The following is a 27,573-nucleotide window of genomic DNA, read 5'->3' on the forward strand; positions in this document are numbered from 1 at the left end:
ATAATTGTTTGCTTCATCTATTTAACCCTAGCCGAAACACGCTTTTCCCCTTGGTGCAAAGTCCCATTCGGCTACCACTTTCCTTATTTGGATTTGCCCTAGCTGCCCACTCCACTTGCCATACTAGTGTTCCTATAATTTAGGAACCCTAGTTGACCCAATTAAATCCCCATAACCGGCCATACACATCACCTTTGACTTATATGTTTTTAGGAAACTTTCTTAAAAACTCTCATTGCCCAAACTCCCCAACCCTAGCCGTCCAACACTCCAAACCCTAATTGCAAACCCTAGCCGTCCATCAACCCTTTCCAAACCTTAACCCAAGTTCCAAGTGGCGCCCAACCCTAGCTCCACTCTAGTGCCATGCGCCCCTTTCCACCATTGTAGCCATACACTTCATCAAACCTTTCCATCATCCCATACACCAATTCAAGCCTAGACACCTAACCTCACCTTACCAAAGTGATCATCTTGACCATCATTGTTCGAGAATCAAGCAAGAGAGGAACGGGCTTTCAGTCATCTCAAGGAGATCCTAGGCGTGGAGATCATAGTGTTTAGGGACTTGGCCGAAGTCCCTAACACGTTCACTTGCCACGCCGCAGATCAGTCAAACCTGATGGCGGCTATTCCTGACACCCAGGATTCACGTCGTGGTGTACTGAGCCCCGGGACACATTAAATGCGGCGTGGCTCACCTCCTAGCATGGCTTTCTCCATCCCATTAATGCGGCGTGACCTCGGTCAAACATACCCATATCTCTAGCATGTCTAGCCACCAAAGTTCAGGGTCAGGGGATGTCCCTTCCTGTCGGCCAGTGATGGTGTCAGAATATCCTGCCTTCTGTCCTCTCGTCAGTGTACCCTACCTAGTCATCCCTTTTATTAGGCCTCCTGGGTTGGCTCAGCCCAACCCAGGCCTTATCCTTAGACTCGGGCCCGAGCCCTTCTCCTGGTCTGGCCCAATGGATAACCCCCCCTACAAGTTCATTAGAGTCTTGACAAAACTGACTACGTTTGGATGTTGTTGTGATTTCAAATGATCTGTGAATAGTAGTAAAAAAGTAATGAATATCAATAATGTAACGTCCCGGTTTCGAAGAGGTCGGAGAGTTACTTCCTATGACTTAAACTCACATTCCACAATGTATTTATGTGCTCCAAATTTTTAATGCCATATAAAAATGATTGTTTCAAAACCACTATCTCAACATAATCAACCTCCCAAAATACCAAGTCACGAGAACACGATAAAATTATTTAATAAAATTCGCCAATACTTATAGAAACCTTCTATGCTTAATTCACTATGCTTAAATCATCCCACCCTTGCTCTATAATCTTGATATTCAGCTGAAATAGTCAAATTATCTAAAAAATATTGTGGAGATAAGGGGTGAGTTATCAATAACTCAGTAAGTAGAGAACATATACTAGTATGTAAATATGAGTATTTACAGAGTTTAGAATGCATAACAAAACAATTTTACTTTCAGAGTACGGAAATCATAACATGTTAATGAGAATATCAAAGCGAAACTTTATAAATATTCTTATTCAAAAGTCATTTGGCATAGTATAACTGAGCATCATCATGTCAGAGTATCATATCAGATTAAATGTCATATTTAACCATTGTGGTAGGGTTGTGCATCTGCGGATAGCCAAGCAGAACATAAATCACTTTGTTACCAAAGAATGTGCATTCAAACAGAGGCCACTACTATAACTCGTGATAGGGTCGTATACCACTATTATCACCCGTGGCAGAGTCGTATACCACTACTATCACTCGTGGCAAGGCAATATACCTCTATTATCACCTGTGGTGAGGTCGTAATGGAACAGAACAAAAACATAATCAGATAAAGAATCAGAAAGTCAAGCCAAAGGTTTCTCAGATGTCACATCATATCCAAAACAGAGTACGAAACGAATTCATATCATCTTCACAATATCAAAAACATATTTGAAGCATCTTCACTTAATTAATGCAAAAATTTTCAGATCTCATATTCGTTCTTTTGACACAGTTCAAAAATATAATGCCAAAAATAAGCTCATATCTACACCAGTCATAACAAAAAAAAAAAAAAAACTCTTTTCTTATACAAAGTTTCATGAGTAATGCAAAACACATGATTGAGGCTGTTTTCACATTTCTTTTCAAAACATATCATGCACATTTTTCGTAAATTCAACCTCAGTCCATTCATTTTATGAAAAGTCTAGTATAGGAACTCCACTTACCTGACTCTCTAATTTCTCTGAATTTTCTCACAACAGTGCCAAGGGAATATTGATCATCACCTATAAAATAGTCATGCGTAACTTTGGTAAAGTTTTAATTGAACACGTATTTCATAATTAACACCCGAGATATTAAAAATCAATATTTTCCTAATGTCTAAAATCCCTGAAACTCTAAAATATTGCCACTCTATAAATAATTGATTCCCACGTAATTTTTCAACCAATTACTGATTAAATCTTAATATAATATTAACTCCATAATTTGACATTCTAGTATTTTCCCTTCAAATATGTGTCCTCTGACCCTAAAAAATATCCATATTAAAATATTCACCCAAGACCTATAAACATGTGAAGCTCATAAAAACCAAAACGTGCAGTGGTGGTGCAACCAAAGAGTGAATGTGCGACTCCTACCCTCTATGTGTGGCTAGCCCATAATCATCTAATATTTTGTACTAGACCCGAAATAAAAAATAGAGAGTGGACTATGTGAGAGGAAGGTGAGGTGTTGCGAGAGAGAAAATAGAAGAGATGAGAGAGAGAGGCTTACCATATAGTCTCGGTAGTGGTGGCTGCCCGGTCATGTGCAACACTAGAGATGGTGGCAGTTGCTGGTCTGTAGTGTTCCGATTTCTCTGTTAAGATTGCTAAAAATAGAGGCTTGTTGAGTTCTTGGTGCGGGTGACTGTGTAATGTAGTGGCTCTTGGTGGTTGGCTTTTGGAGGTGCTAGCGGACGGTGGTGGTGAAGCATCCGATGTGAAACTAGCATCCACTGGTGTGGCGATGGAAGAATCATGGACGACATATGTGGGAGTGGGTCGTGCTCTGTTGTTTCTTTCTTAAAAACACAAGCTTTCGTGTTGTGGGCTGCGATGTTGACTAGGTGGAGTTGGCCGATGGTGCAACAGGGTTGTGTTACGGAGAAGGGAATGATCGGCTTGCTTGCTGGACAGGTGGTTGGCAATAGTGCAATTGTGGCTGTGTTGGATGTGGATGACGGCTATGCCATTCGATGTTTTTCATGTAATACGCGTGGGCTTCTTTGGCCGTGATGAGAGGTTGCGTGGTGGGTTAGGTTTCTTTCTCTTGACCTAACCAGGTGCTGCGGCATAGGAGTGTGGGTTTTGGTGAGGATGGCAGCAACATGGGGCTTGATAGGAGGTTTTATGATGGCCATTGGGCAGTGAGGAAGGGACTGAGAAAGTTTAATGGGTGGTGGCCGTTGGTTGGTCTGGTTTGACGCGGGAGGGTGTTGCTACTTGATAAATTGAGAGCGGTAGTTTCCAAACTGCTTGTATGTGGAAAAGATATAAAGGGAATGAAACATAAGGAATTTTGGATGTGCAACAACCCTAGTTGAGGGAGATTTCTACGTGTGCATGAGAGGGATATATATAAAGGGAGTTGGAAACCCCAGAGAAAGAAAGATGAGGAAGGAATGTGCATAAAATTGTTGAGTAGTTGGGTTGGGCTTTTAGAATAAAACCTTGGGCCACTTTTTAATTATTTAGGGCTCACTTGGTCCATAAATATTAAAATGGCTTTGTCCATTGAGTCCAATAAAACTCTTATAATCTACCATAGAAAGTTATGGGTCCATAGTCTTTCAAAAATTTTCCAATTAATCTAATTTGGGCTTCTATGAATATTGAGCCATTAATATACTCTAAAATCATCACTACACCTTAGCGATTTTAATAATAAAATTTTGGGCCTATGGACCTAACTAAATTTCAATAAAATTAACTTGCGGGTTTATCCATAAATATTAACTTCTAAAAATAAAATTTATAGAACGCGGGCTTGGCTTGAACTCGATGTTGGGCCTAGGTGTTACAAATAAAAAAGTAGTAAATAGCTTATAAATAATAGTGAATAACAATGAGGTAGTCAAGGTAATCTCCCTAATCAAACATAGCCTAAAGCTAGGGCTGCAACCCGAGCTGGCACAACCGGGTTTGTACTCGAGCTGACCCGAGTGCACTCATATCTGGCGCCAAATCGAATCGGCCTGACCCGAATATAATAGACTCAGATCAACCTGTATGACCTGACCTTTACCAAACCCAAAAAAAAAAAAACCCAACTTTCTGCACATCGATTCATCTCAGATCTGAGGACAAATGGCAATATAATCTCTATCTCAGATTCTTCTCAATCTCAAGAAAAAACCACAGAAAACAAAAAATGAAAAGATGAAAAGAGCGAAACTTCGTGAAGAGTCATTCAGATGCAGTCGTTTGTAGAAGTCGTCTGCAAAAACTCGATGCAGTCGTTAAATCGTCGATGGCTTCGCTGTGGTGAGTCATTCGGAATCTTGGATAGCAGCATTTCAACTGTCTCTTCTTACACTACCGACATGAGACAAATAAAAGAGAGAAAAAAAAAAAGGAAACTTCTCTGAGCAAAATAGGCTGAGAAATAAACGATGGCTTTCTCTGAGCAATTCGACGATTACCAGTCTGAAGAAGAGGAAGTCTACTGTGAAAGTGAAGGATCTGACCCAGAATACGATTCGTCTAGAGACGCTAGTTACGACATTCTTGGAGAAACCCATGCCAAGTAACCTCTCAGAGAAGAAGAAATAGAAGGCTCGGCTTTTGAGATTATGATTTAGCATTTATAGGTGGTTGTGGTTGCTGTTGTATGTGCAGAATTGTTGAATATTTGGATTTGGGTATTGAGGGAGATTCAGATGAGGTGGACGTGGTTGTGCCGGAACTTGATGAGAAAGATGCAAAAAGCTCATGGGACTTGGGAGTTGGGCGGCTAGGGTTTGATAAGTTTCTTATTTATGGTCGGACGGATTGACACCAACCCGTAACTAGTCAGGCTAGAAACCGATCAGATAATGAACCGATAAATGTCGAGTCTGGTTGGGTCATTTTGAATGGGTCTAACAGGTTTTCAGGTCATCTGCACAACCCTACCTAAAGCACAATGTCTGCAAGTAATCCATGCACGAGCCTTCAACAATATAGGTCAAATATGTTGTACAGGAGAGATGCACACTAATGCCCGATTGGGATTAAGAAATCTCCCAACTCATTTTAACATATCTCATCTAATCATTAAAAATAATAATAATATTAAAAGATAATATTATAATAATATTTTATTTAATTTTCAACTTTTATCTCAATCCATCTTATCTCAACTCATTATCTAAACCTCGCCTAAGAATATGGAGCGGAGCATGGACAAGCAGAGCAAAGTTGGGAATTGCAAAAATACACTAGCAGCAAACGTTAAAGGTCAGAGTTGAAGCTCAAAGAATGGAGATGAACCATAATCAACTCTATAAGCCGCCACAGCTAAGCCCAAACATGCAGGGATGACAAACTTCAAAGTTTGAAATGTTCAAGTCCGGAGGTCCCGTCGAGTCGTTTCGAGTAGATATAAGCAACATAATCTTTTATGGTGGTTTCCCTGTAGATTGGGGCGTTTTCTTCTGATAGCAGCTCCTTTATCGGTCCATACAGCCTGGGGGTATAAGTCTCTTGTTTGAAATGTGTTCTGAAAAAACTAGCCACGGATATTCTTGGACCTACATTCTTTGCCAGTACTCTGTGAAACACGCTTTTGAACTTATCGTTGGAGATTAACTGCACAAAAACACATGGAAACTAAAAGCTACATTTTTATCAGTTCAGCAATATGATTGCTTGATATCTTTTAATTTGTTCAGAGAAGAAATAAATGTTCTCGCCATCGACATATTTTAGTTCTGGGTTCAGCTTTGAGTCTATCGGGTATATTGACAATTGAACCAAATTTGAAGTTGAAGAACAATACTCATGTACAGGGACCACTTAAGAAGTTACATATACAACTTCTTTCTTCGCAAATTTGCCCATGAGAACTCTTTTAACTTTTTGAGAATGAAAATGCAAAATTGAGAATGATAGTATCATGTCATTTATTCTTTTGCAACGGAAATGATAATTATAACATGGTTCATTCTGGAGGAATGAAAATTAGTTACCTGCATCATATCTCCCAGGTTTAGAACCAGAGATCCCGGGATGGGGTTAACATCCATCCATTGATTCTCATGGAGGACTTGAAGGCCACCCATTTGGTCTTGTAAAACCACCGTGAGGAAGGCACTGTCAGTGTGTCGGCTGAGGCCTAAAGTCAAGTCTGGTTCGGGGCATGCTGGATAGTAATGTCCTAAAACATAAAGTCCCTCAGCGCAACCCATGTCTTTGAGGTGGTTCGATTTAAGTCCAAGAGCTTCCGACAGCAACTCGAGTATAGTAAGGCCTAATCTCATTACTTTCTTCGAGTAATTAATCGTTATATCTCTGCAAATCGGTCTAGGACATGATTGAAATTCCCCAATTCCCAAATACTAAGACTGAGAAGGAAAACATCATCTATTGTTTTTTTTCCCATCTGAACCGCTAGAATAAGACAACGGTGCCATTTATCAGTTTCATTTTTTTTTTTTTTTTTGAGTTAAAGATTGCAAGGTGTACTTTTTATATTTGGGGTTGCAAAATATATTTTCCCGAACCTGTAAACAAAATCAGTGCTGGGAAAGCTATACCTGCATACTTGGGGAAATTCTTCAGGGTCGGGTGGAGAAGGAGCCATAGCACAGTATAGGGTATCCCTCCAATTAGCTGCTGGTGCTTGGTAGAAATCGAAATTGGTGTTGTATGTCACCTTTCTCGTTTCATCGCGTGTATAAAATACACTCTTAACCGCATGCTCTTGCTCGTGAAATCTGCGTACCCCATCGATCATCTCATCCAGCACAGAGACCTCAACTCCATGATTGACTGCCTGAAAGAAACCCCAATTTTCACATGCAACTCTGACTTCGTTAACTACCTTCGCACGCAGACTAGCATCTCCATTGATGCCTTGGAAATCTATGATCGGAATGCTGAACTTGGGGACCCAGCTGGAACCTGAGTAGTCGTAATTTTGCTGATGTTGCTCATCATGGACGAATATCCGCGGGATCTTTGCTACCCCAGAATCCACAAGTCCCTTTACCCCAGCTTTTGACTCATCAAATGCCTTCAGTTCACTTCTCCGGTCATATTTGTGTTCCATGTCTACAATAAATTCTGCTGATCGAGCTTTGTAACCAGAAAATTCTTTTTTCATGTGTTGCAATGAATCAATGGATCAGCTGCTTGTCTAACGCTCTTCTGGAGTCAAAAGAATCTTTCTTTTTCCAAGGACTCCACATAAGAAGACAACATAGAGAGCTAATACTGCTACCACCTCTTGTCTTTTAAATGGATAGATGGAGAATACTGCAACCACTTGGCTATTAAAAAAGAAGATAACGACAGTCGAAAGCTGAGTGCTGGTCTTGAAGTTTTCAACAGAAAACCAAGCGATCGGAGAGCAAAAGGAGGGGAAGAAAAAAAAGTAATCATATCAGCAGTTGTTTATTGGGAAAATTCAGAAAACAGCTACAAATGCTTTGATTTTTCACCACTAAAAGAAAAAACTTTAGGATCCGAGTTTTTATATGAAATATTTTAGACTTTCACAGCCCTTTCTATAAAGTAAATTGCTAAAAGAAGCTAACACAAATTGTAGAGAATACTAAGTTTTATAAAAATCTGAAATGCTTGAATTTCTGTGTGTTTGAGTTGTGCATATACAAGGACTTCAAATAGAACATAACTCTAATTGTTATCCTACTTAGTTGCCTATACATCGTATGAATTCAAAATTTAAAATTGTCTGCTATACTCCTAAAGAAGTGGAGTCTGTTGAGGTGTTTTGAACTCTTGAAATAGAGAAGTCTTCTGCGGATGAACAGGTCTCGTTGACCTGTTCTTCTACACCCCCCCTCAATCGAAAGGGTAAGGAACGAACCTTGAGATTGTCACGTAGAAGATGAAATCGAATAGAGGGCAGCGGCTTCGTAAGGGCATTTGCATATTGGTCCTTGGTTGAAACAAATCCAACATGAAGTTGACAACGTAGAACTTGATCACGAACATAGTGAAAGTCGATTTCAATGTGTTTCGTGCGAGCATGAAATAGTGGATTACTGGTCAAATAAGCAGCTCCTATGTTGCCCCACTAGAGAATTAGAGAGTGGACAATTGGAACACAAAGATCAGTTAGCACAGACTTTATCCACTTAATTTCTACAGCAGCATTAGCAAGTGCCTTATATTCAGCTTCTATGCTGCTGTGAGCAACAGTCTGCTGTTGCTTGCAGCTCCACGTAATCATAATTTTGCCCAAATAAACACAGTAAGCACCAATGGACCTTCTGTTGTCACGATCGGATGCCTAATCTACATCACTGAACGTTTGAAGCTGAAGATCAGTAGTAGGTGGTATCAGTAAAGCATGAGAAATGGTGTTATTCAAATAACGCAATATGCGTTTGACAGCTGCCCAATGTGGCTATATTGGATTCTGCATTTACTTGCTAACTTTATGGACTGCAAAAGCAAGTTCAAGCTGAGTAAAAGAAAGATATTGTAGCCCTTCAACTACACTTTGATACAAATGAGGATCATGAAAAGGTACACCATCAGATTTTGTTAAGGGCTGTGAGGTTGACATTGGAGTAATACAAGACTTTGCTTTGTCCATTTTACTGTGTATAAGAAGATCAAGAATGTAGCGCCGCTAAGATAAAGAAAGACCATGATCACCTATGTGCTTGCGGGACTTGGCCAGGACCATGATTCCTTGGCTTCAACAATTACTTCTCGCTCTAATACCATGTGGAGAATACTAATGTAAAACCCAGCTCATTGCTTCACCCACGTACGTGAATAACGTCTCTCATTTTCTTCACCCGAGTTAACACCATCTTTCCTTTTTCTTCATGCACATTTTCCTTCCCTTTGTTTTAAGTGTTCTGTTTTCCATTTATAGCCTATATATAGATTAAGTTTTCTCAACCCTAATTGCTTTTCCTTTGTTCTCTTCACGCCGCAGCCACCCAAGCTGTTCGGTCATCACCTCCACAGTCACACGAAGTCCACCCCTCAAGCCATGCACGACCACCCTCTCCGTGTAAACTCTACCTCGGTTGCACCACTGAAAAGCAGAGCACCAGCCCAGCCAACGGGTCGCCACTTTCCCCCGGACCTAGCCCACGCGGAACCTCAGTCCCGTAGCCGCCTCCCAACGCCTCTGTAGCCTCCATTACAAGCCCCGAAAATCCTCTGTTTTAGTTGTCTAAAACAGAGCAGTGTCCAAGCCGCTGCAGTCGCACTCCTTCGAGAGCTCCTCCGTGCCGTGCCCCACAGAAACTGTCGGGGAGAACGTCCCATCACCCTAGTTCCGTCGCACGCCGCCTCGAGTCCCCCGGTAAGATCACGCCATTTCTATTGGTTTCTCTTCTCTCTCAGTTTCTCCCTCATCCTCTCACCTTGTGCCTATTTGCTCGTCGCTCTCTCTCTTTTCTCTCAGCCAGTGACCAAGCGCCACCCCCCATCCGCCGTAGCTACCGCCAGCTCCTCACCGTTGTGCTTTCCACCATTTCCGTAAGTGCTGCCGCTGCACTGCTGTTGAGTTTTTTTTTTTTTTTTTTTTTTTTTTTTTTTCTGGTGTATACATATATATATATATATATATTGTAACTTACGTTAATTTAATAGTAAGAAGTATTATTACCTTTGACCTTTAAAGTACGCCTCCAGATTTATTGTTTTGGGTGTTTAGTTTAATAAGCTTATATTACTGTACTTCGGGTTTGAAATTATGAGTATAATACGTGGGTTACAGAGTATGTTTTATTTGGATGTCGATGTGTGGTTTATTTTGTTAAGTTGGTATTTTCTTAGAGACTGATATTTTTATCGGAAAATAATTATTAAGTAAATATTGATGAATTTTTTTGGGATAATTAGTAAGTGCAAAATCTTATTGTTGAACCCTTTTAAAAGAATATTTTTATTTAAACAAAAGTATGATTATCTATTTATAATGATTTCGATATAGTTATGTTATTTTAGTTTTATAAGTTATAGTAAGATCTCAATGGTGAATAAGTCAGAATTTAATGTTTTAGTCGAAGTCATTGTATTGGATATTGGTGAGTTAGAAAGTGATGTTGGTGTTTAGGAATAATGAGAATTTTGGGTGTGAGGAATTAAAAATGGATTATTTTAGAAGTTGTAGGCTTGAATATCGAAATACGAGATTGATTGGAAATTTATGGAAATTTACATGATTATTTTATAAGTGACGATTAACTATTGTTCGGCACTTTCGAGAAAATTTTTCGAAAAGCTAAGAAGCCCAGGTAAGTGGGATTCCTATGCTAGATTTGCATAAAAAGAAATGAACTGAGGTTGATTTGTAAAAATATGCATGTTGTTTTAAAAAAGAAAAAGGTTAAAAACAACCTCAATATATATTTTGCATTCACTCATGAGATACGTATGAAAGGAAAAATAAATGTTTTTGACATGAAATGTGTAGACATGAGCAATATTTGACATGTTCTGAAATGTGCAAAAGAGCGAATACGATATATGTGAATTTTTGTACATGTGATATGAAATATCTTGGAACTGTTATTGATCATGGAAAAATTATATGAATATGTTTTGCACATGTTTTGATACGATATGGATATGATAAACTTTTGGCATACTTATCTGTTCCGAATTTGATTCTGAATATGGGTCTGATATGATGATACTGGTTCTCTTGATATGGTTGGTACCAACATGATATGATATGATATGATATGAGTGCACCCACTTTGGAAACAAAGTGGTCTTTTTACGTGTTCTTTCCTGTGTGCACACTTGGGGCTCCGAGATTGAAAAAGGGGAAGTTCACCACATGATACTGCTTGGTTTGGCCACTGGGGATAGCACAATCCTACCACGGGGGTTAAACATGGTATATGATATGATATGATATGATAAGATGAAGATGTTCAGTTATGTTATGCCAAAGTGGTTTTCTTTTTAAGATGAAAATGGTTTATGAGTAGGGGTGTAAGATGAAACCGGAAAACCGGAAAACCGGTCCAGACCGGATCAGATCGGACCGGTTTTACCGGTTTTGAACCGGTTCCGGTCCGGGACCGGTTCTTAGAATATGAAAACCGGCCGGTTTCGGTCTGGTTCCAGTTTTAGGATTTTTCGGACCGGACCGGTTGATAAAAAAAATATTTATATTATTGTAAATATAAGTTTTATACAAAATATTATATATATATATATATTAATATATATAAGTTTTATATATTATGTATAATTATAATTTTTTATGTGAAAGTTTTATATATAATTATATATATTTATATATGAAATAATTTCTTATTATAATTTATAAATTATTACATAAAATGTTAATACTAAATCACTAAAAGTTTATAACTAATACTAATATTAAATATATAGTTTATAACTAATACTAATATATAACTTATAATAAAAGTATAAAACAATATTTTTTAAATTAGTTTTTTTTTTTTTTTATAAACAAATTTATAATGACAAATTGTGAAACTTACATTTTAAAAAAACCAAAAAATCGGACCGGACCGGACCGGAAATCAGAAGTACCGGTTTAGGAGGGTAACCGGTGCGTAATCGATTTTGAAAAATACAAAACCGGTATATACCGGTTCGGTCCTAAATTTTGTCGAAAACCGGACCGGACCGAATCGGTTACACCCCTATTTATGAGTATGAAAGGATTTAATTGTCGCTCTGATTTTCTGATAACACGCTTTGAGATGTGTATATGAAAATGAAATGTTTTATTTCTGCATACCAAACTTTCTAAAAATGGCTCATGTTTACATACTAGTATATGTTCTCTGCTTACTGAGTTGTGGATAACTCACCCCCTATCTCCATTATATGTTTCAGATAATTTTGATTAAACAGCTGAGAATCGTGAATAGAGAGTACTTGCAAGTTTTGTGGATCATAGAAGACTAAGTGCCTTAGGGTACAATGACTTTTGGGGAGTCTTTGGTAGCGTTGATATTTTATGTGGCTTTGGTATGTTGAGTAATGAATATTTCTAGTCTTTGTGGAAAAGTTATGTATATCATTGAGACACCACTGATGTGCCCTTATGTAGGAGCATAGATATTTGTATTGAATAAATAGGTTAATACGTTATGGAGACTCTGGTTTATTTTTAAAAGTGTTATTGGAAATGATTTTTAGGTGATATGAGTTAACTCTCCGGACTCTCGGAGATGGGACGTTACAACTAAGTTTCATAAAAATCTGAAATGCTTGAATTTCTGTGTGTTTGAGTTGTGTGTATACAAGGCCTTTAAATAGAACATAATTCTAACTGTTATCCTACTTAGTTGCCTATACATCGTATGAATTCAAAATTTAAAATTGCCAGTTATACTCCTAAAGAAGTGGAGTATGTTGAGGTGTTTTGAACTCTTGAAATAGAGGAGTCTTCTGCGAATGAACAGGTCTTGTTGACCTGTTCTTCTAACCAAATTAACAATTATCTAACATGACTTATGGTTCAATTAAAAAAATAAAAAAGGGCAAAAAAGAATATATAGCAACCAAGATGGCCCCAGCCCCCTCTAGCGAGGCTCACTTCCACTTGTGTAAACGTCGGACTCACAATAGGGGATCTCCACATCCTTAGCGCACAGAGTTGGGAGTCTTGACTCTCTTCCCACCAACCCAAGAGAGGGTGGGAAGAGTCAGGAGTCAGGACCCTTTTTCATGCGACTTTCTTTAATACCAAATTGAAGAACTTCAAAGCCCCTCTCATACCTATTCCGAAGGACCTTTGGGTACGGAGCCAGCGTGAGTATAGTAAAGCTGTGAAGGGGGCTTAGGCGTATAGGGATCACCACTCCCCGTCCTGATTCCAACATGCCCAAAGTTCGCACCCGAAAACAAGTGGATCAACTCAACGTTGTCTCACCCCAAAGAAAGATTGGATTATAGCTGGCTACTTAATGACTAATGTTATGGGTTCCGAGACAATTATTTAGACTTCGAGAGGTTTGGATAGTGAATTGAGTTGAGATGAGAGTTGAAAGTTAAATAAAATATTATTTTTTTAATATCATTTTGATTTTGAAATTTGAAAAAATTGAATTATTTATTATATTTTATTAAAAATTTGAGAAAACTATAATGATTAGATGAGATCAACTCATTATCCAAACAAAGCTTATTTCAATCTTATTTGACTGAGTTCGGGAATCTATTTTCTTTATCTTAGTTGTTATTATTATTATTATTAGGCCTCCTCATTTGGATATTGAGATAAAATGAAAAATTTGTGAATATTAGTGAAATAGTTTGTGTTAAGATGTTCTATAGGGGTTTTGAAAAATGAGAGAAAAAAACTGAATAAAAATATTATAAATTCAAAATATTGTTAAAATATAATTTTTGTTTTGAGATTTGAAAATATTAAATTATTTTTCGTATTTTGTTTGGAAGTTTGGAAAAGTTGTAATGATTAGATAAAAAAGTTAAGAATTTAAAACTGAAAAATGTTTGTGTTTGAGTGATGTTCAAATGTTAAGATGACATTATTCAAACCGGCCCCTAGTATTTTATTATTATTATTATTATTTAGAGCTATTTCTAAGAGAAATAAAGAACAAATGGAAGCGGAATTATGACAATATGGTGACACTTCTGTGAGGGTATTTGTCCCACAAGTTGGTGATGAATAAAGGGAATTGAGTGCATTCATTTGTGTACCAATGACCCCTATTTATAGGCCATCATGCACCGGTTGGAAATGACACAACCATTGGTAAACTAATGGTAACTCAAAGGTTACAACCTTAAGAAGTGACACAACCTTTTGGCAAAGGGCACAAACATTGGTAAACCAATGGTAACCCAAAGGTCACAACCTTAAGAAGTGACACAACCTTTTGACTAAATCAAAAGGTTGTCTCTTGACACTTTACTAGTCACACATAACCTTTTGACGAAATCAAAAGGTTGTGTCTATTGACACTTCCTTAAACATCACCATGTTAGAGAGTGTCATTCCAAGAGATACACCGTTTGATGATCACATTCCTTAAAATAACACTTAAAACATTGCAATGGAGAGATGACATCAACCTCTTTGGAGAAGTAGCGCATTAGATATTCTTTTGTGTCAGTTTCCCTGTATATGGGGGGTCTATCTTCCGATAACAAATCCTTCATTACTCCATAAACTCTTGTGCCGGCCTGGACATAGGGTATAAAAAAACTAGCCACCGAAATTTTTGGCCCTACCCGCTTCGCTATTACTCTATGATTCACGCTAATGAACCTATTGTTTGTGATAAGCTGCACAAATACGAGGATAGTATTGTTTGATGCATGCATTTATAGTCTAGAAATTGAATATATTCCAATCAATACCAGTCCTCTCTTGCGGGAAATTGATCACTCTATAGCAGAAATTGGATATACATCCAGTCACTAAAGAAGTACACACCTAGGATTGTTTTGAATATTCAAGCTTTACATGTTAGAAGATTGCGCTATTTATTATTATTTCTACATGTAAAATCGAAATTGTTCACCTCTAAATCCCATTGGGTTTAGGGCGTCGCATTGTTCGGTACCCCGATAGAGCAACAATTATCCGCTGCCCGTTCTAATTGCATTGAAGCAAATGATAGACTGGTTTTGCTTTCCTTGGATATACAACAAGTTGTGGACCATGTCGTTGGTTTAGACGAAGAGCAATAGAATCCCATGGCTGATTGATGACAAAAAGGGGGAGTAGCAGTTGAGGGGGAGTAGCAGCAGTAGAAAAATCTATCATTTTCTTTTATTCTCAGTATTTTTGTTTGAATGTAATTCTGACAATATGTTTTGTTCATTTGGGTATGTTTTACTCTGATACTTAGAACTTGTTTAACTCTGATAGTATCTTTGAGTTTCTAAGTCAGTAGTTTTATTGTGTTGTGACTGGTTAGAAATTTTTGCTGTTTGTTTGTGTTTTGGTCTGCAGTTTGAATTTGAAGTGTTTACAAAGACTTTACATTCAGCGAGATGGTTTTGTCACCAATCTGCCAAATGGGAAGATTGTAAATACAAAAGTTTGACTAGGAGTAGGTAACTAAATGATAGAGTTTATCCTATCATTATATTTGTATTTTTGGATGAAAGTAAAATAATTATTAACTTTATCTATAACAACATTGAGTTTATCTAGAAGTCTTAGAGTTTGTTTAGATAAGTCAGTTATGTGTAAATCAAGTCCATAATGATCTGCACTTATTCATAACAGATGATTGAACTGAAATCAAAAGTCGTAGTGAAGAGTTATTGAAAAATGTCAACGGCCGTTAAGAGACGTTCTCACGACAAACTTGATCAGTTAGCAGAGTCCTACCTCAACTGGAACTCTTTCCAGACATTATATTTAAAGGGATTCTGTCTTTAAGGAGTTTTAGCCAAGAATTATCAAGAGTATATTCTAAGTGCTTGAGAGTGAAAATTCGCTTGAGAATTTTCATCTTGTTTTTCATTTCTCCTTGAGTGTGATCGTACTCCAAAGTTTGGAAGATTGTTGATTGGATTTCAGCTACTGGAGTTCCAGGAGAAAAGACAATATTTGAAAATTGCCAGAAGTTTTGGCTGCTACTGCGGTAGAAGACAAATGAGTCGTTTGTCTCGTCAAGTAAGAGAGTCAATACAAATGTTTTGTAATTGAGAACTTATTTGTAATTTGATTTTCAAATAATAAAATTATTTTTTCTGAGTTGGGCTGTCCCGTAGAGTTTTATCTTTGAGGAGTTCTGCAAACGACCCTTTGTTACCGATCATTGGCTTATGCAAATTTATTTATTTACTTCAACTATGTTGATTGTTTAAATATCCACAAGATTGAGAACTAACCAAGTTGATCAAATGAATTGGTACACAATCTTGTGAATATACAGGGATACATTGTTAATTTCAAAGCTAAATAAAATAGACTTGCCTGCAGAAGATGTCCAACATTGACTACGAGAGCTCCAAGCACGGGAGGAACATTAACCCATTGATTCTCATTCAGAACTTGGAGGCCACCAATTTGATCATGTAGAAGTACGGTAATGAAGCTGCCGTCAGTGTGGTCGCTACTCCCCAAAGTCAATTCGGGCTCGGGGCATCTCGGCTAGTACCTGTGAAGAAGGAGAAGCCCATCGGCACAATTCGTGTCTTTTAGGTGGTTGGGATTTAGCGCCACGTTCGTAACTTGCTTTGAGTATTCGTTCAGTATCTCTCTGCAAGCCAACCCATCAAGCAGACATTAGAAGTCTTTTATGCCTTTTGTGGTAGATGAAACAACATAAGGAGGATGTCATGTTAGATTATGTCAAAAGAAAGAAAGGGGATTTTATGTGCCTAATGAGAGAGAACAAAAATGTTAGGATTGCATAAACTATTTTACCAGATGTTAAGATTAATAGCTTTGCGAACTACCTACCTAATGCAGGCAATTCTTCCAGTTCGGGGGGACTAGGTGCCGTGAAACAAAGAACTATCTCCCGACAATTAGCTACCGGTGATTGGTACATATCATAATTGAAAAGGTAAAGCACCTTTTTCTTGTAATCGCACGAATATAATTCTTTCTTCACATGAAACCGAAGTTCTCGCAAGCATTTCGGACTTTCTCAATGACTTCAGCTCGTACAATTGAGTTGTTTTGGATACCTTCAAGGTCTATAACGAGAATAGAGAATTAGGAGTCGCTTCCTGACTTCTGATGCAGGCTAAATTGTGCAGTGTAGAACATACGTGGAATTTTTGTCACCCCAGCATCTACTACTCCCTTTACACCAGCTCTTGACTCATCAAATGTTCTTAGCTCTCTTTCTCGGTTGTAATTGGAAGCGATTTCTACCCTGATATTCGTTGTGACTGCCGTCTTTGCAAGACCAGAAGTCCAACAAAAGAGGGAACAACGCTGATGATTGTATCCCTAAAAGCTTTTGAGTATTAGTTAGAAGCACGGGTGATGGAACCTCACATCAACAGTAAACAATCCAGACTCCGTAGACTCGTACGATATTTTCATGTGGCAGGAATTAAACATTACCTCAACCAACCACATCTATTGTTAGGAAAACAGTACATACTCTTAAATTCTATTCACAACTTACACATCAGCTTGTCTTGGCAAAATTTCTAAGCATCGTAATATAAAACCACAGCAGGGACAAATAAAATACCGTTCTCATCGCTCGATCACTTGATGTTTCGAATTCTGTAATACTGACGTCAGGATAGGATGGGTAGATAGTCTATTCAGGGGTCGGACGGGTGTTTCATTGATTACAAACAAGGGTTAAACCACCACCCGGGGGCCCATCTCACAAGAAGATTGATGTGCAGCAAACCAACCACCACCTATGGCGGTTTGTCATGGAAGGGATTCAAGACTGTTGAATAATTTATAAAGTCAATCTGACTAATGCATTTACACATGGATTAAAAATACTAGCTTCCAGTTGAAGCATCAAAAAGCTGGAATAGCTCAGTTGGCTAGAGCGTGTGGCTGTTAACCACAAGGTCGGAGGTTCGAGCCCTCCTTCTAGCGTTTTAGCTCCTACAAGGCACAAAGCCTTTTATTTTTATTTTTTTCTCCTTTCACGCTCGGGACCAGAACCCGCGGGGGAGGGTGGGTTGGGAATCACCAATTAAGTACATGTGACGATCCTGCTTCAAATAAATTATGGCCATTCTCTATAGAAAATCTTCAGAAGGTTCCAAATATATTAAGTACCTATCATCGATCGCGGCATAACCATAAAAAAGATCATTGCGATATTGTCGCATGGATTGACATATGGTTTTAAAGGGTACTTATAATAAATGAGATTTAGAGTACATATATAAGTAGTTGCCCTTGTAACACTCCTCTATGAGTCTATATAGGTAGACTTGGGCCCCTAACATTTTTTTTTCCGATAATATAGCAATTAACCACTTAAAGTAGTTTGAGAAATCCTGAAATCCAACACGAAACGTGTATAAGAGTTCAAATCCTGAAATGCAGCAGCACAAAAGTCCCATCAAGGCCCTTTTCTTGGAGGTAGACACTGTAATCTCTCACTGTGGTTTCCTTATACTTTGGAGGAGTGTCTTTTGATAATAATTTCTTGATGGGTTCATAAACTTTTCCGGTCGGCTGAAAACCTGTGCAGAAAAAGCTTGCCACAGACACTCTTAGACCTGTCAGGCTGGCCAATACTCTGTGTTCAACGCTCTTAAACCTATCATTTGTTATAAGCTGAAGAAACCAAAGGGAAAAAGTTACAAATTGAAATTGGCAGCTACATAAAATGAAGGCCAGTCTTGAATTTGTAGCATCCAAATTGAGAAATACCAAGAAATTTAGCTGAACCACCCAACTAAAGTAAGCAAAACAAAAGTAGCTAGTGCTGTATCATTAGTATTTAAACAGTATCAAAAGTAGAATGTTCTAATTACCATAGATAAGACCAACACGTCGTTAATAAATTGTGTACTATAATTAATCGTTCACTTCCATCATAATGACTAGATCCCCCCAGCAAGTGAAATAAGAGAGTTAAAAGAGCAGACCACAAGCTACCCAAATTAATGCCCTGGCCTGCTGGAATCTGCAACTCTCTAGTAGTACCATGTCCGTGAGACCGAGAGATTATATGGATGTAATTAATTTAAATCCATTGAAAAATATGAATTAGCGCATGTCATTAGTACGATAAAGGAAAAGAAGATGCAAGATTCATGTGAAGAGACTTGCCTGTAGAAGATCTCCAACGTTAACAACAAGAGCCCCAGGCACGGGGGGAATGTCGGTCCACTTGTCCTGATGAACAACTTGGAGGCCACCAATATGGTCTTGCAGAAGCACAGTAGGGAAGGAATTGTCAGCATGCTGAGTTGTGCCCAATGTCAACTCTGGCTGTGGGCAAGCCGGATAGTAATGGCAAAGAACTTGGAGCCCCTCAGCGCAATCAATGCCATTTAGGTACTTTGGGTTTAGCCCAAGAGCCTCCGACAATAGGTCGAACAATGAAATCCCCAACTCCATCACTTGTTTGGAGTACTCTTCCAGTATGTCTCTACAAGTATATATAAGATGATATATGTCATTCTCCTGTCTCTATGGTGAACGTTGAAGTCTCCAAACTAAAAATAAATATTTATCAGGGGCTGGGGATCGAGTCGACAAAAGTAAGGATTTCGTAGTTAAATCTTTTTTATAAAAATTTGATGCTTACTCATCTTTACGTGTTTTTTATGTATTCTATTAATATAATTGGTTGTGATATTTTTTTAATATAAAATAATTATTTTGACCAATCACATAAATAGAATAGATAAAGAATATGTAAAAATAGACTCTATAATTTCTATTAGGGGCAAATTAGTTGTAAAAAGAATAGACGAAAGTATGAAACTAGACCCAGTGCGTGACTGAAAAGAGAATAAATGCAAAAGAGGACAAAATGTTAGATGGGGCAGCCAGCCGTAAGAGGAGGCAGGCCACCACAGAGAGAAAGGAAGGGTTGAATCTTTAATTGCTTTCTTTTTTTTCCTCTTTCCCTTTTACTTCTTCGACTTCTTCTTCTATGACAAAAATATTGTGCAAAACAGAGACCCAACGCCTTGTCGACTCTATTGAACATTCAGAGTCCATCGGTTATCCATCACTATCAGTCTTATCAGATTAATCTTATTTTAGATTTGTGTAACTGTTTTATCTTTTAATATTTATCTTACCGAACTCTTATAACAAACCACAATATATATACAATATATGATCATCAATCTACGACATTGTAGAGTTGATATTTTTAGATTTATTTCTTTATGGTATCAGAAAATTTCCTCTGACTTACGTCTCCCTAGATCCTATGTCAGGTGACTCAAACACCTTAGCCATGTCAACCACTAACCCCATCACACCTTCTATCCCACCTATTGTCAGCCTTTATCATGTTGTCACCATTCGCCTCACCAAGGACAACTACCTTATGTGGAAATCTCAGATGGTTCCTTATTTTCGTGGCCAAAAAGTTTTTAGCTATGTAGATGGCAACATTCTTTGCCTAGTCCAATTCGTGCCTTCTACCACCTCCCAATCTGCACTCAATCCCGCCTATACTCAATGGGTGGATCAAGACCAAGTTATTCTTAGCTCCTTACTTTCCTCTCTGTCCGAGGAAATTATGGAAACGATGCTTGGTCTTTCCACCTCTCATAAAGTTTGGACGTCCCTTGAGAAGGTTTTCTCTACCAACTCACATGCTTGGGTGATGACCACTCGACTCCAACTGGCGGCTCTCAAGAAAGGTAGCAGCTCAATTTCTGATTACTATAACAAGGTCAAGTCCTATTCAGACTCTCTCACCGCTGCTGGGCAACCTCTGAATGACCTTGAGTACACCTACTATCTCTTGGGAGGTCTTGACTCGTCTTATGAGTCTCTTGTTACCTCCATTCTCATCCGTGTGGATCCCATGCCTGCAAATGAGATTTATGGTCATCTTCTCACTCATGAGTTGCGCCTTCAACAACAGCAATCGACCATAGAAATGATTGTTGACTCCGCAAATGTTGCCACTCGAGGTGACTTGTCTCGTGGTCCTTCCTTTCATGGTGTTTTCAATCCTTGTCCACCACAACATCAGCAATACCATGGATGTGGACGTGGACGTGGTCGCCAGTCTCAGTCTCGCCCAACTTGCCAACCCCGATGCAAGCTTTCGTTGCCTCCACTTCGAGTCCATTGGATCAGGCATGGTATACCGATTTCCGCTGCACCAACCATGTCACTCATGATCTACAAAATTTGACTATCCACTCTGAACCATATTTGGGATCTGATCAAATCCAAGTGGGCGACGGTACAGGTTTATCAATTTCTCATGTTGGCTCTTCCGTTATTCCAACTTCTTCTAAGACTTTATGCCTTAGCAATGTACTTCATGTGCCCAACATAAAAAAAAAATTTAGTTTTTGTTTCTTAGTTTACTCGTGATAACAATGTTTTCATTGAATTTCACTCTAATTATTTTTGTGTGAAGGACGAGCTCACGCGGAAAACAGTGCACCACGGTAAGACTAGGGGTGGTCTTTATCCGCTTACCCTCTTCCCTTCCTCCAGTGGCTCCCTCCATGCATTATCCTCTGCACGTGTTCTTCTGGATGTCTGGCATTCCCATCTTGGTCACGTCTCCTACCCCACTGTGAAACGTCTTGTCTCTCAGCTCAACCTTCCCGTCTCGTCAAATAAAGTGCCTACTATATGCTCTGCATGTCAACAAGGCAAAAGTCATCGCCTTCCTTTTTCTACATCCTCATCAATGTCCTCCTTTCGTTTAAAACTATTATTTGCCGATGTTTGGGGACAAGCTCCCACTTTGTCATTTAATGGTTATAAATATTATGTTTTCATTGTTGATCATTTTAGTAAATTTTTATGGATATTTCCCATGGTTAATAAATCAGATGTTCTTTCTATTTTTCTCACTTTCCAAAAACATGTCGAACGTCAATTCAATCGTCAAATTAAATCTGTCCAAATGGATGGAGGTGGTGAATTTCAACCCTTCCACAAGCACTTCATGCAAACTGGTATTCAACACCGTATCTCCTGTCCTTACACGTCTGCACAAAACGGTACTGTTGAACGTCATCATCATCAAATAGTTGAGGTTGGACTCTCCCTCCTCTCGCACGCTAATGTTCCTACTTCTCATTGGGACTCTGCCATTCAAATGGCTACCTATCTAATTAATCGTCTTTCATCCACGTCCCTTAATTCTCTCTCTCTCCCTTTGAAACATTATTTCACAATCCTCCGGATTACTCTCTTCTTTGAACTTTTGAATGTGCGTGTTGGCCTTATCTTCGTCCGTTTAATAAACACAAAATGAATTTTCGCTCAAAGCTATGTGTCTTTCTTGGTTACAGTCCATTTCATCGGGGATTCAAGTGTTTCGATCCTCAGTCAGACCGTGGCTTCATCTCCCGACACGTTTTGTTTGATTATCGCAAATTTCCGTATTCCACCTCATCGTCCAACACGTTGTCCTCATCTTCTCCTATTTCATCGCCACGAGTCCATCTACCTAAGACATTATCTCTTACTTCTATAGATCTCCCTTCAGATAACTCCAAGTTATTTTTGAATTCCAATGAGTCTCATTCGGTTAGTCAACTACAAGATCACTCCAAGCCTACCTCATCCATATCCAATTCAATTACCAACTCACCCTCGAAGTTCAATTCAAAATTCAATTCAAATCCGTTATCTTTATCCTCATCTCATTCAAAAATTAATTCACCCGTATATCACTCTACCCCATCCCAACGTCCAATATTCTCACAACCAACTATTCTTATCTCTCCCGATCATTCCAAATCCAACATGTCTTCATCTAGTTCTACCTCTCCACGTGTCTCCCACCGACTCTCCCCCATCTCACTCAAAATTCAATTCACCTGTATCCCATCCTACCTCATCCCAATGTGCATTATCCTCACAGCCGCCTGCTCTTCTCTCTACAGATAATTCAAAATCAAATACAACTTCATCCAATTCTATTTCTCCACGTGTGTCTCCCACCAACTCTCCCTTATCTCATTCAAAATTCAACTCACCCATACCTCATTCTATCTCATCCTCACCGACTACCAAATCTCCCACGTCCATTCGGTCACTACCCCCTCTTAGTCTTGATGTGGTGCTCTCACTCACTCCTCAAGCTCATCCAATGACGACATGCTCACAAGTTGGCACATTCAAATTGAAACAAATTTATGATGGGACTATCAAGTATCCTCTTCCTAAGGCCATATTTATGGAGAAAGTGGACATTCCGGACGAGCCTACATGTTATACTGAGCCTGCAAAATACAAAGAGTGGCGCCATGCCATGGACCAAGAGTTCTCGGCACTCATGAAAAATGACACTTGGTCTCTTGTTCCTCGACGTCCAGATATGAATATTATGGGAAACAAGTGGGTATTTCGGTCCAAGTTAAACTCGGATGAGACTCTCAATCGGTGTAAAGCTCGCATTGTTGCTAAGGGCTATCATCAACAACCATGTATTGACTATTCTGACACCTGCAGCCTTGTAGTCAAACCAGCGACCATTAGGGCGGTTCTCTCCTATGCTATCTCTCATGGTTGGCCCCTTCGCCAAATTGATGTGAACAATGCCTTTCTCCATGGCCTCTTATCTGAGGAAGTTTACATGGCTCAACCGCTTGGTTATGAGCACTCTCAAATTTCCGACCATGTTTGTCGTCTGCACAAGGCAATCTATGGCCTGAAACAAGCACCTCGCGCCTGGTATTCTCGACTCTATGAGAAACTTGTTTCCCTTGGTTTTTTGAATTCTAAATCGGATTCCTCTCTATTTATTTATAATGAGGGTGGTGTTTGTCTATTTGTTCTTATTTATGTTGACGACATTATCATCACCAGGTCACTTGCAAGCTCTATTGAATCTTTTATTAGTGCTTTAGATCATGATTTTTTGAACTCAATTATTTTCTAGGTGTGGAGACTACCAAAGTTCCAGATGGCCTTTTCTTATCTCAGCACAAGTACATTTTTAATCTATTGGAGCGAACGAAAATGTCTGAAGCCAAACCGGTCTCATCGCCTATGTCCACATCCACTTCACTCTCCAAATTTGACAGCACTACCTTTGATGATCCTTATCTATACCGGAGCACAATTGGCGCCTTACAGTATTTGTCCCTAACGAGACTAGATATTTCTTTCGCCATCAACAAAGTTTGTCAATTCATGCATCATCCCTCCATTTCTCATTGGGAGGCAACCAAACGAATCTTGCGTTATCTCAAGAATACAATTGATCATGGTCTTCTTCTACGCCGTGGGTCTATCTCTCAGCTCTCTATCTATTCCGATGCCGACTGGGCCGGCTGTGCAGATGATCGCAAATCCACAGGTGCCTATTGTGTCTTTCTTGGCCCCAATCTTATTTCTTGGAGCTCCAAGAAACAACCTACAGTTACTAGATCTCGTACTGAGGCCGAATTCAAAGCTGTCGCCAATGCTACTGCCGAGTTCAATCTCTCATTCGCGAGATGGGCATCTCTCTCTCTCATCCACCCACTTTTGGTGTAATAATGTGGGTGCTACATATGTCGCGGCTAATCCAGTGTTTCATGCCCATATGAAGCATATCGAAATTGACTATCATTTTGTACGAGAGCAAGTCCAACGCAAGGCCTTAGACGTGCGCTTCATCTCCAGCAAAGATTAGCTAGCTGATATCCTCACAAAGCCGTTGTCATCTCAACATTTCAGCTTTCTCAGGAGCAAGCTCAACATTCTTTCAGTACCGTTCAGCTTGAGGGGGGATATTGAACACTCAGAGTCCATCGGTTTTCCATCATCACCAGCCTTATCATCTTAACCTTACCCTAGGCTTGTGTAACTGTTTTATCTTTTAATATTTATTTTACCGAACTCTTGTAACAAACCATGATATATATACAATACATGATCATCACTCTACGGCATTGTAGAGTTGATATTTTCATATTTATCTCTTTAGACTCATGCCACTTTACTAAACCACGTAAAATATGTATTTCATTTACTAGCCATAGACGTGTTTCACCACTATAAGCACCACCGTCCACAAATAATCTGAAGCCTCGAAATCTGAAAAATGTTATAAGAAATCATCCAGTTGTCATGATCTGCGTGATCTTTTTATGGGCCATGATCCGAGAACCGTTTGAATGGTAGATAGGATTAAAATCACCATCCATATAAATCCCTCTATTAATCAGAACTTAAAGAACGAACCCATTATCTCATTAAAAAATGAATGGGTAGGTTCTTTTTCCTTCTATTCAATCTAGATGTATGTGATATAATTCAGTTGAGCAGATGATAAGACGATTACAAATTCATACAAACTTTTAAGATCGTTTTTAAATTAAAATAATCCAAAAAAATTATAAATTGCTTAGCACGAACATATATATACCTGCATGGAGCTGGTAGTTGTTTTGACTTGGGAGGATTAGGAGCCATAGAACACATAAACGTATCCCTCCAATTGGTAGTCGGTGCACTATAGAAATCGAAGTTGGTGTTGTACACAACCGGTTTCATGTGGTCACGAGTGTAGAACTCTTTCTTAATCTCAGTATCTTGCTCGTAGAACCTCCGCACCCCTTCCTTCATCTCCTCTAGAACACCCACAGGGATTCCATGATTCACCACCTGAAAGAAACCCCATGTTTCTGATGCATCACGAACCGCTTCCACAACCTCCTTGCGTTTTGTCACATCTTTTTCGATGCCTTTGAGATCTATGACAGGAATTGTGCTGAACTGATTGTCATGGTCAGAAACTAAGTTCTTGTCAAAGATGTCCGGTGGTAAATGGAATATACGAGGGATCTCAGTAACCCCAGCATCTACCAGTCCTTTGACACCGGCTTTTGTGTCGTCAAAAGCCTTCAATTCACTTGCTCTATCGTAGTGATCTGGCTTTGGTGCAGCTGCAACTTCGGCACTCACCGTTTTCCTCCTCTTGTTTGGTAACAGATCTAGAAGCTCGGGGAGAACGGACCAGCTTATGGTATTTAAATTAACACCAGATGTTGGGATAAAGAGCTGTTGTCGTTATAAGAAAAATAACAATTATTTGTAATGATAGTAACTATTTATGATAAAATAAATTTATTTTAATAAAAAATAATATTTTTTTATAAAAAATAACTAATTATGAATAAACAATTTTCTGACTCAATAATTCATCTCGGCATTGCAGGTATGCATGTGGCCAAAAAGGATGGGCGACACTACTAAATGTTTTTAAAATATACAATATCACAAGGGATGTAATCGGTTTGGTTTTGGACAAAATTTAAGACCGAACCGATATGCACTAGAGTCTGGTTTCATATTTTTGAAAACCGATTACGCACTGGTTACCCTCCTAAACTGATACTTCCGGTTTTACCGGTTCGGTCTGGTTTTTCGGTTTTAATAGTATTAGTATTAAGGCATAAAATGTAATTAATATACTAATATATATTAGTATATTGATATATACTAATTAATTAAATCGAAATGTAATTAATATACTAATGTATATTAATATTACTAATATATTATGTATTTATTAAAAGAAATATGTTGAGAATTTATTAGGTTATAAAATGTTATTAATATATATTATGTTTAAAGCATATGATTAAATAAATTTTCATGTTCAAATAAATTATAATAATATTATCTTATATATAATTATAATTTATATTATTATACATATTATATATATAAATTTTATATAATATAAAAAATATTATATATAATATTAAAAAATTAATTTAAAATTTATAATATAGTGAACTGATCTGGTCCTAAAAAGCATAGAACTGAAACTTGACTGGTACCAGCCGGTTTTGGAATTATGGAAACCGGCTCCGGACCGGACCGATTTTTCGATTAAATTTTACACCCCTAAATATCACTGAAGACTGGTCTTGGATTCATTGAAACCTTTCAATTCAGTTATACATGCGGTCACAACCAAATTAAATGGATCAGACCAAAGCTTCACCTAGTTGTGTTGGTGATATCATTTTTCTTTCAAAAATGCTATGGACAATCGGCACGTATGCCCGCTGCGGCATCGCGTCTGACGTGGCTAAAATGAAAACGACGTCGTTTTACAAAAATGGAAAACAGAATGGGCTCTGGTTTCCATCCCCATTTCCAATCCACATTTTCTTCATCTTTTTCTTCCTCCATCCCACGATTACGTTTCAAATTCGAGAAAGCCATAGACCTCTCTTCCTCTTCATTTAACCCCCCATTTTTTTCTTTCTATTTTCTCCATCTTCTTCCTCTCTTCGTCTTCTCCACGTCACAGCCGAACCCATGATGGTTTTGGGTCTCTTCTCTTCATCCTATCCACAAAGCCACAAAGCCACACCTACGAAGCCACTGGTTTTGGATCTCTTCTCTGTCCTATCCCCTGCTCACACTCGCAAGTTCCATCGGGTTTCGTGGACTCTTGTCACTCTATGATCTCTAGCTCCATTTCTATTTCTACTCCAAGGTACCGGTGCTTCGACCCCACGAGCCCTTACTTTCCCTCCCCCAATCACAACCCCCGATCCTTCTTCATCCTCTCTCCCACTTCCTAAAGAACACGAAATCCAGATGGAAACTGGAAGTGTCCCTCAAGAAAGGGTAGTCCATTATCATCCACGACAAGGACAAGAACACCAAACAACACGGTGCGACATAGAAAAGCGACGTGATTGGATTCAAGCTAATACCTTTGGAATTCAACAAAATCTGGATTAGGAAAAGCCAGGTGGCCTTAAATGTGA

The 27,573-nt window shown here is 38.6% G+C and overlaps 2 protein-coding genes, 1 non-coding gene and 1 pseudogene across 4 annotated transcripts; 1 reads left to right on the forward strand and 3 right to left on the reverse strand.

Annotated features, from left to right (window-relative positions):
• Nucleotides 1-5,408: 5,408 nt before the first annotated feature.
• On the reverse strand, nucleotides 5,409-7,482 carry LOC109007132 (1-aminocyclopropane-1-carboxylate oxidase homolog 1-like). 2 transcript variants are annotated; one of them, XM_018986703.2, is made up of 3 exons: nucleotides 6,813-7,482; nucleotides 6,246-6,567; nucleotides 5,409-5,865 (listed from the first exon to the last, which is right to left on the reverse strand). In XM_018986703.2, the coding sequence occupies exons 1-3, from the start codon at nucleotides 7,379-7,381 to the stop codon at nucleotides 5,605-5,607; spliced, it is 1,152 nt and encodes a 383-aa protein (XP_018842248.1). In that variant the 5' UTR covers nucleotides 7,382-7,482; the 3' UTR covers nucleotides 5,409-5,604. The 2 variants fall into 2 exon arrangements, with proteins under 2 accessions (XP_018842248.1, XP_018842234.1); XM_018986689.2 differs by having other exon boundaries at nucleotides 5,409-5,886.
• A 6,741-nt stretch (nucleotides 7,483-14,223) lies between these two features.
• Nucleotides 14,224-17,284, reverse strand: LOC109006653 (annotated as a pseudogene).
• A 412-nt stretch (nucleotides 17,285-17,696) lies between these two features.
• TRNAN-GUU lies at nucleotides 17,697-17,770 on the forward strand. The gene has a single exon. It is a non-coding gene; the product is annotated as a tRNA-Asn (tRNA).
• A 147-nt stretch (nucleotides 17,771-17,917) lies between these two features.
• Nucleotides 17,918-25,819, reverse strand: LOC109006660 (1-aminocyclopropane-1-carboxylate oxidase homolog 3-like). Its single transcript, XM_035691982.1, has 3 exons — nucleotides 25,209-25,819; nucleotides 18,962-19,283; nucleotides 17,918-18,463 (listed from the first exon to the last, which is right to left on the reverse strand). Exons 1-3 carry the CDS (start codon nucleotides 25,406-25,408, stop codon nucleotides 18,212-18,214), a joined length of 774 nt encoding a protein of 257 aa, XP_035547875.1. The 5' UTR covers nucleotides 25,409-25,819; the 3' UTR covers nucleotides 17,918-18,211.
• Between the last annotated feature and the right edge of the window lie 1,754 nt (nucleotides 25,820-27,573).

This window comes from Juglans regia, chromosome 7 (assembly GCF_001411555.2).
Source record: "Juglans regia cultivar Chandler chromosome 7, Walnut 2.0, whole genome shotgun sequence".
In the NCBI taxonomy this organism is placed as follows: Eukaryota; Viridiplantae; Streptophyta; class Magnoliopsida; order Fagales; family Juglandaceae; genus Juglans; species Juglans regia.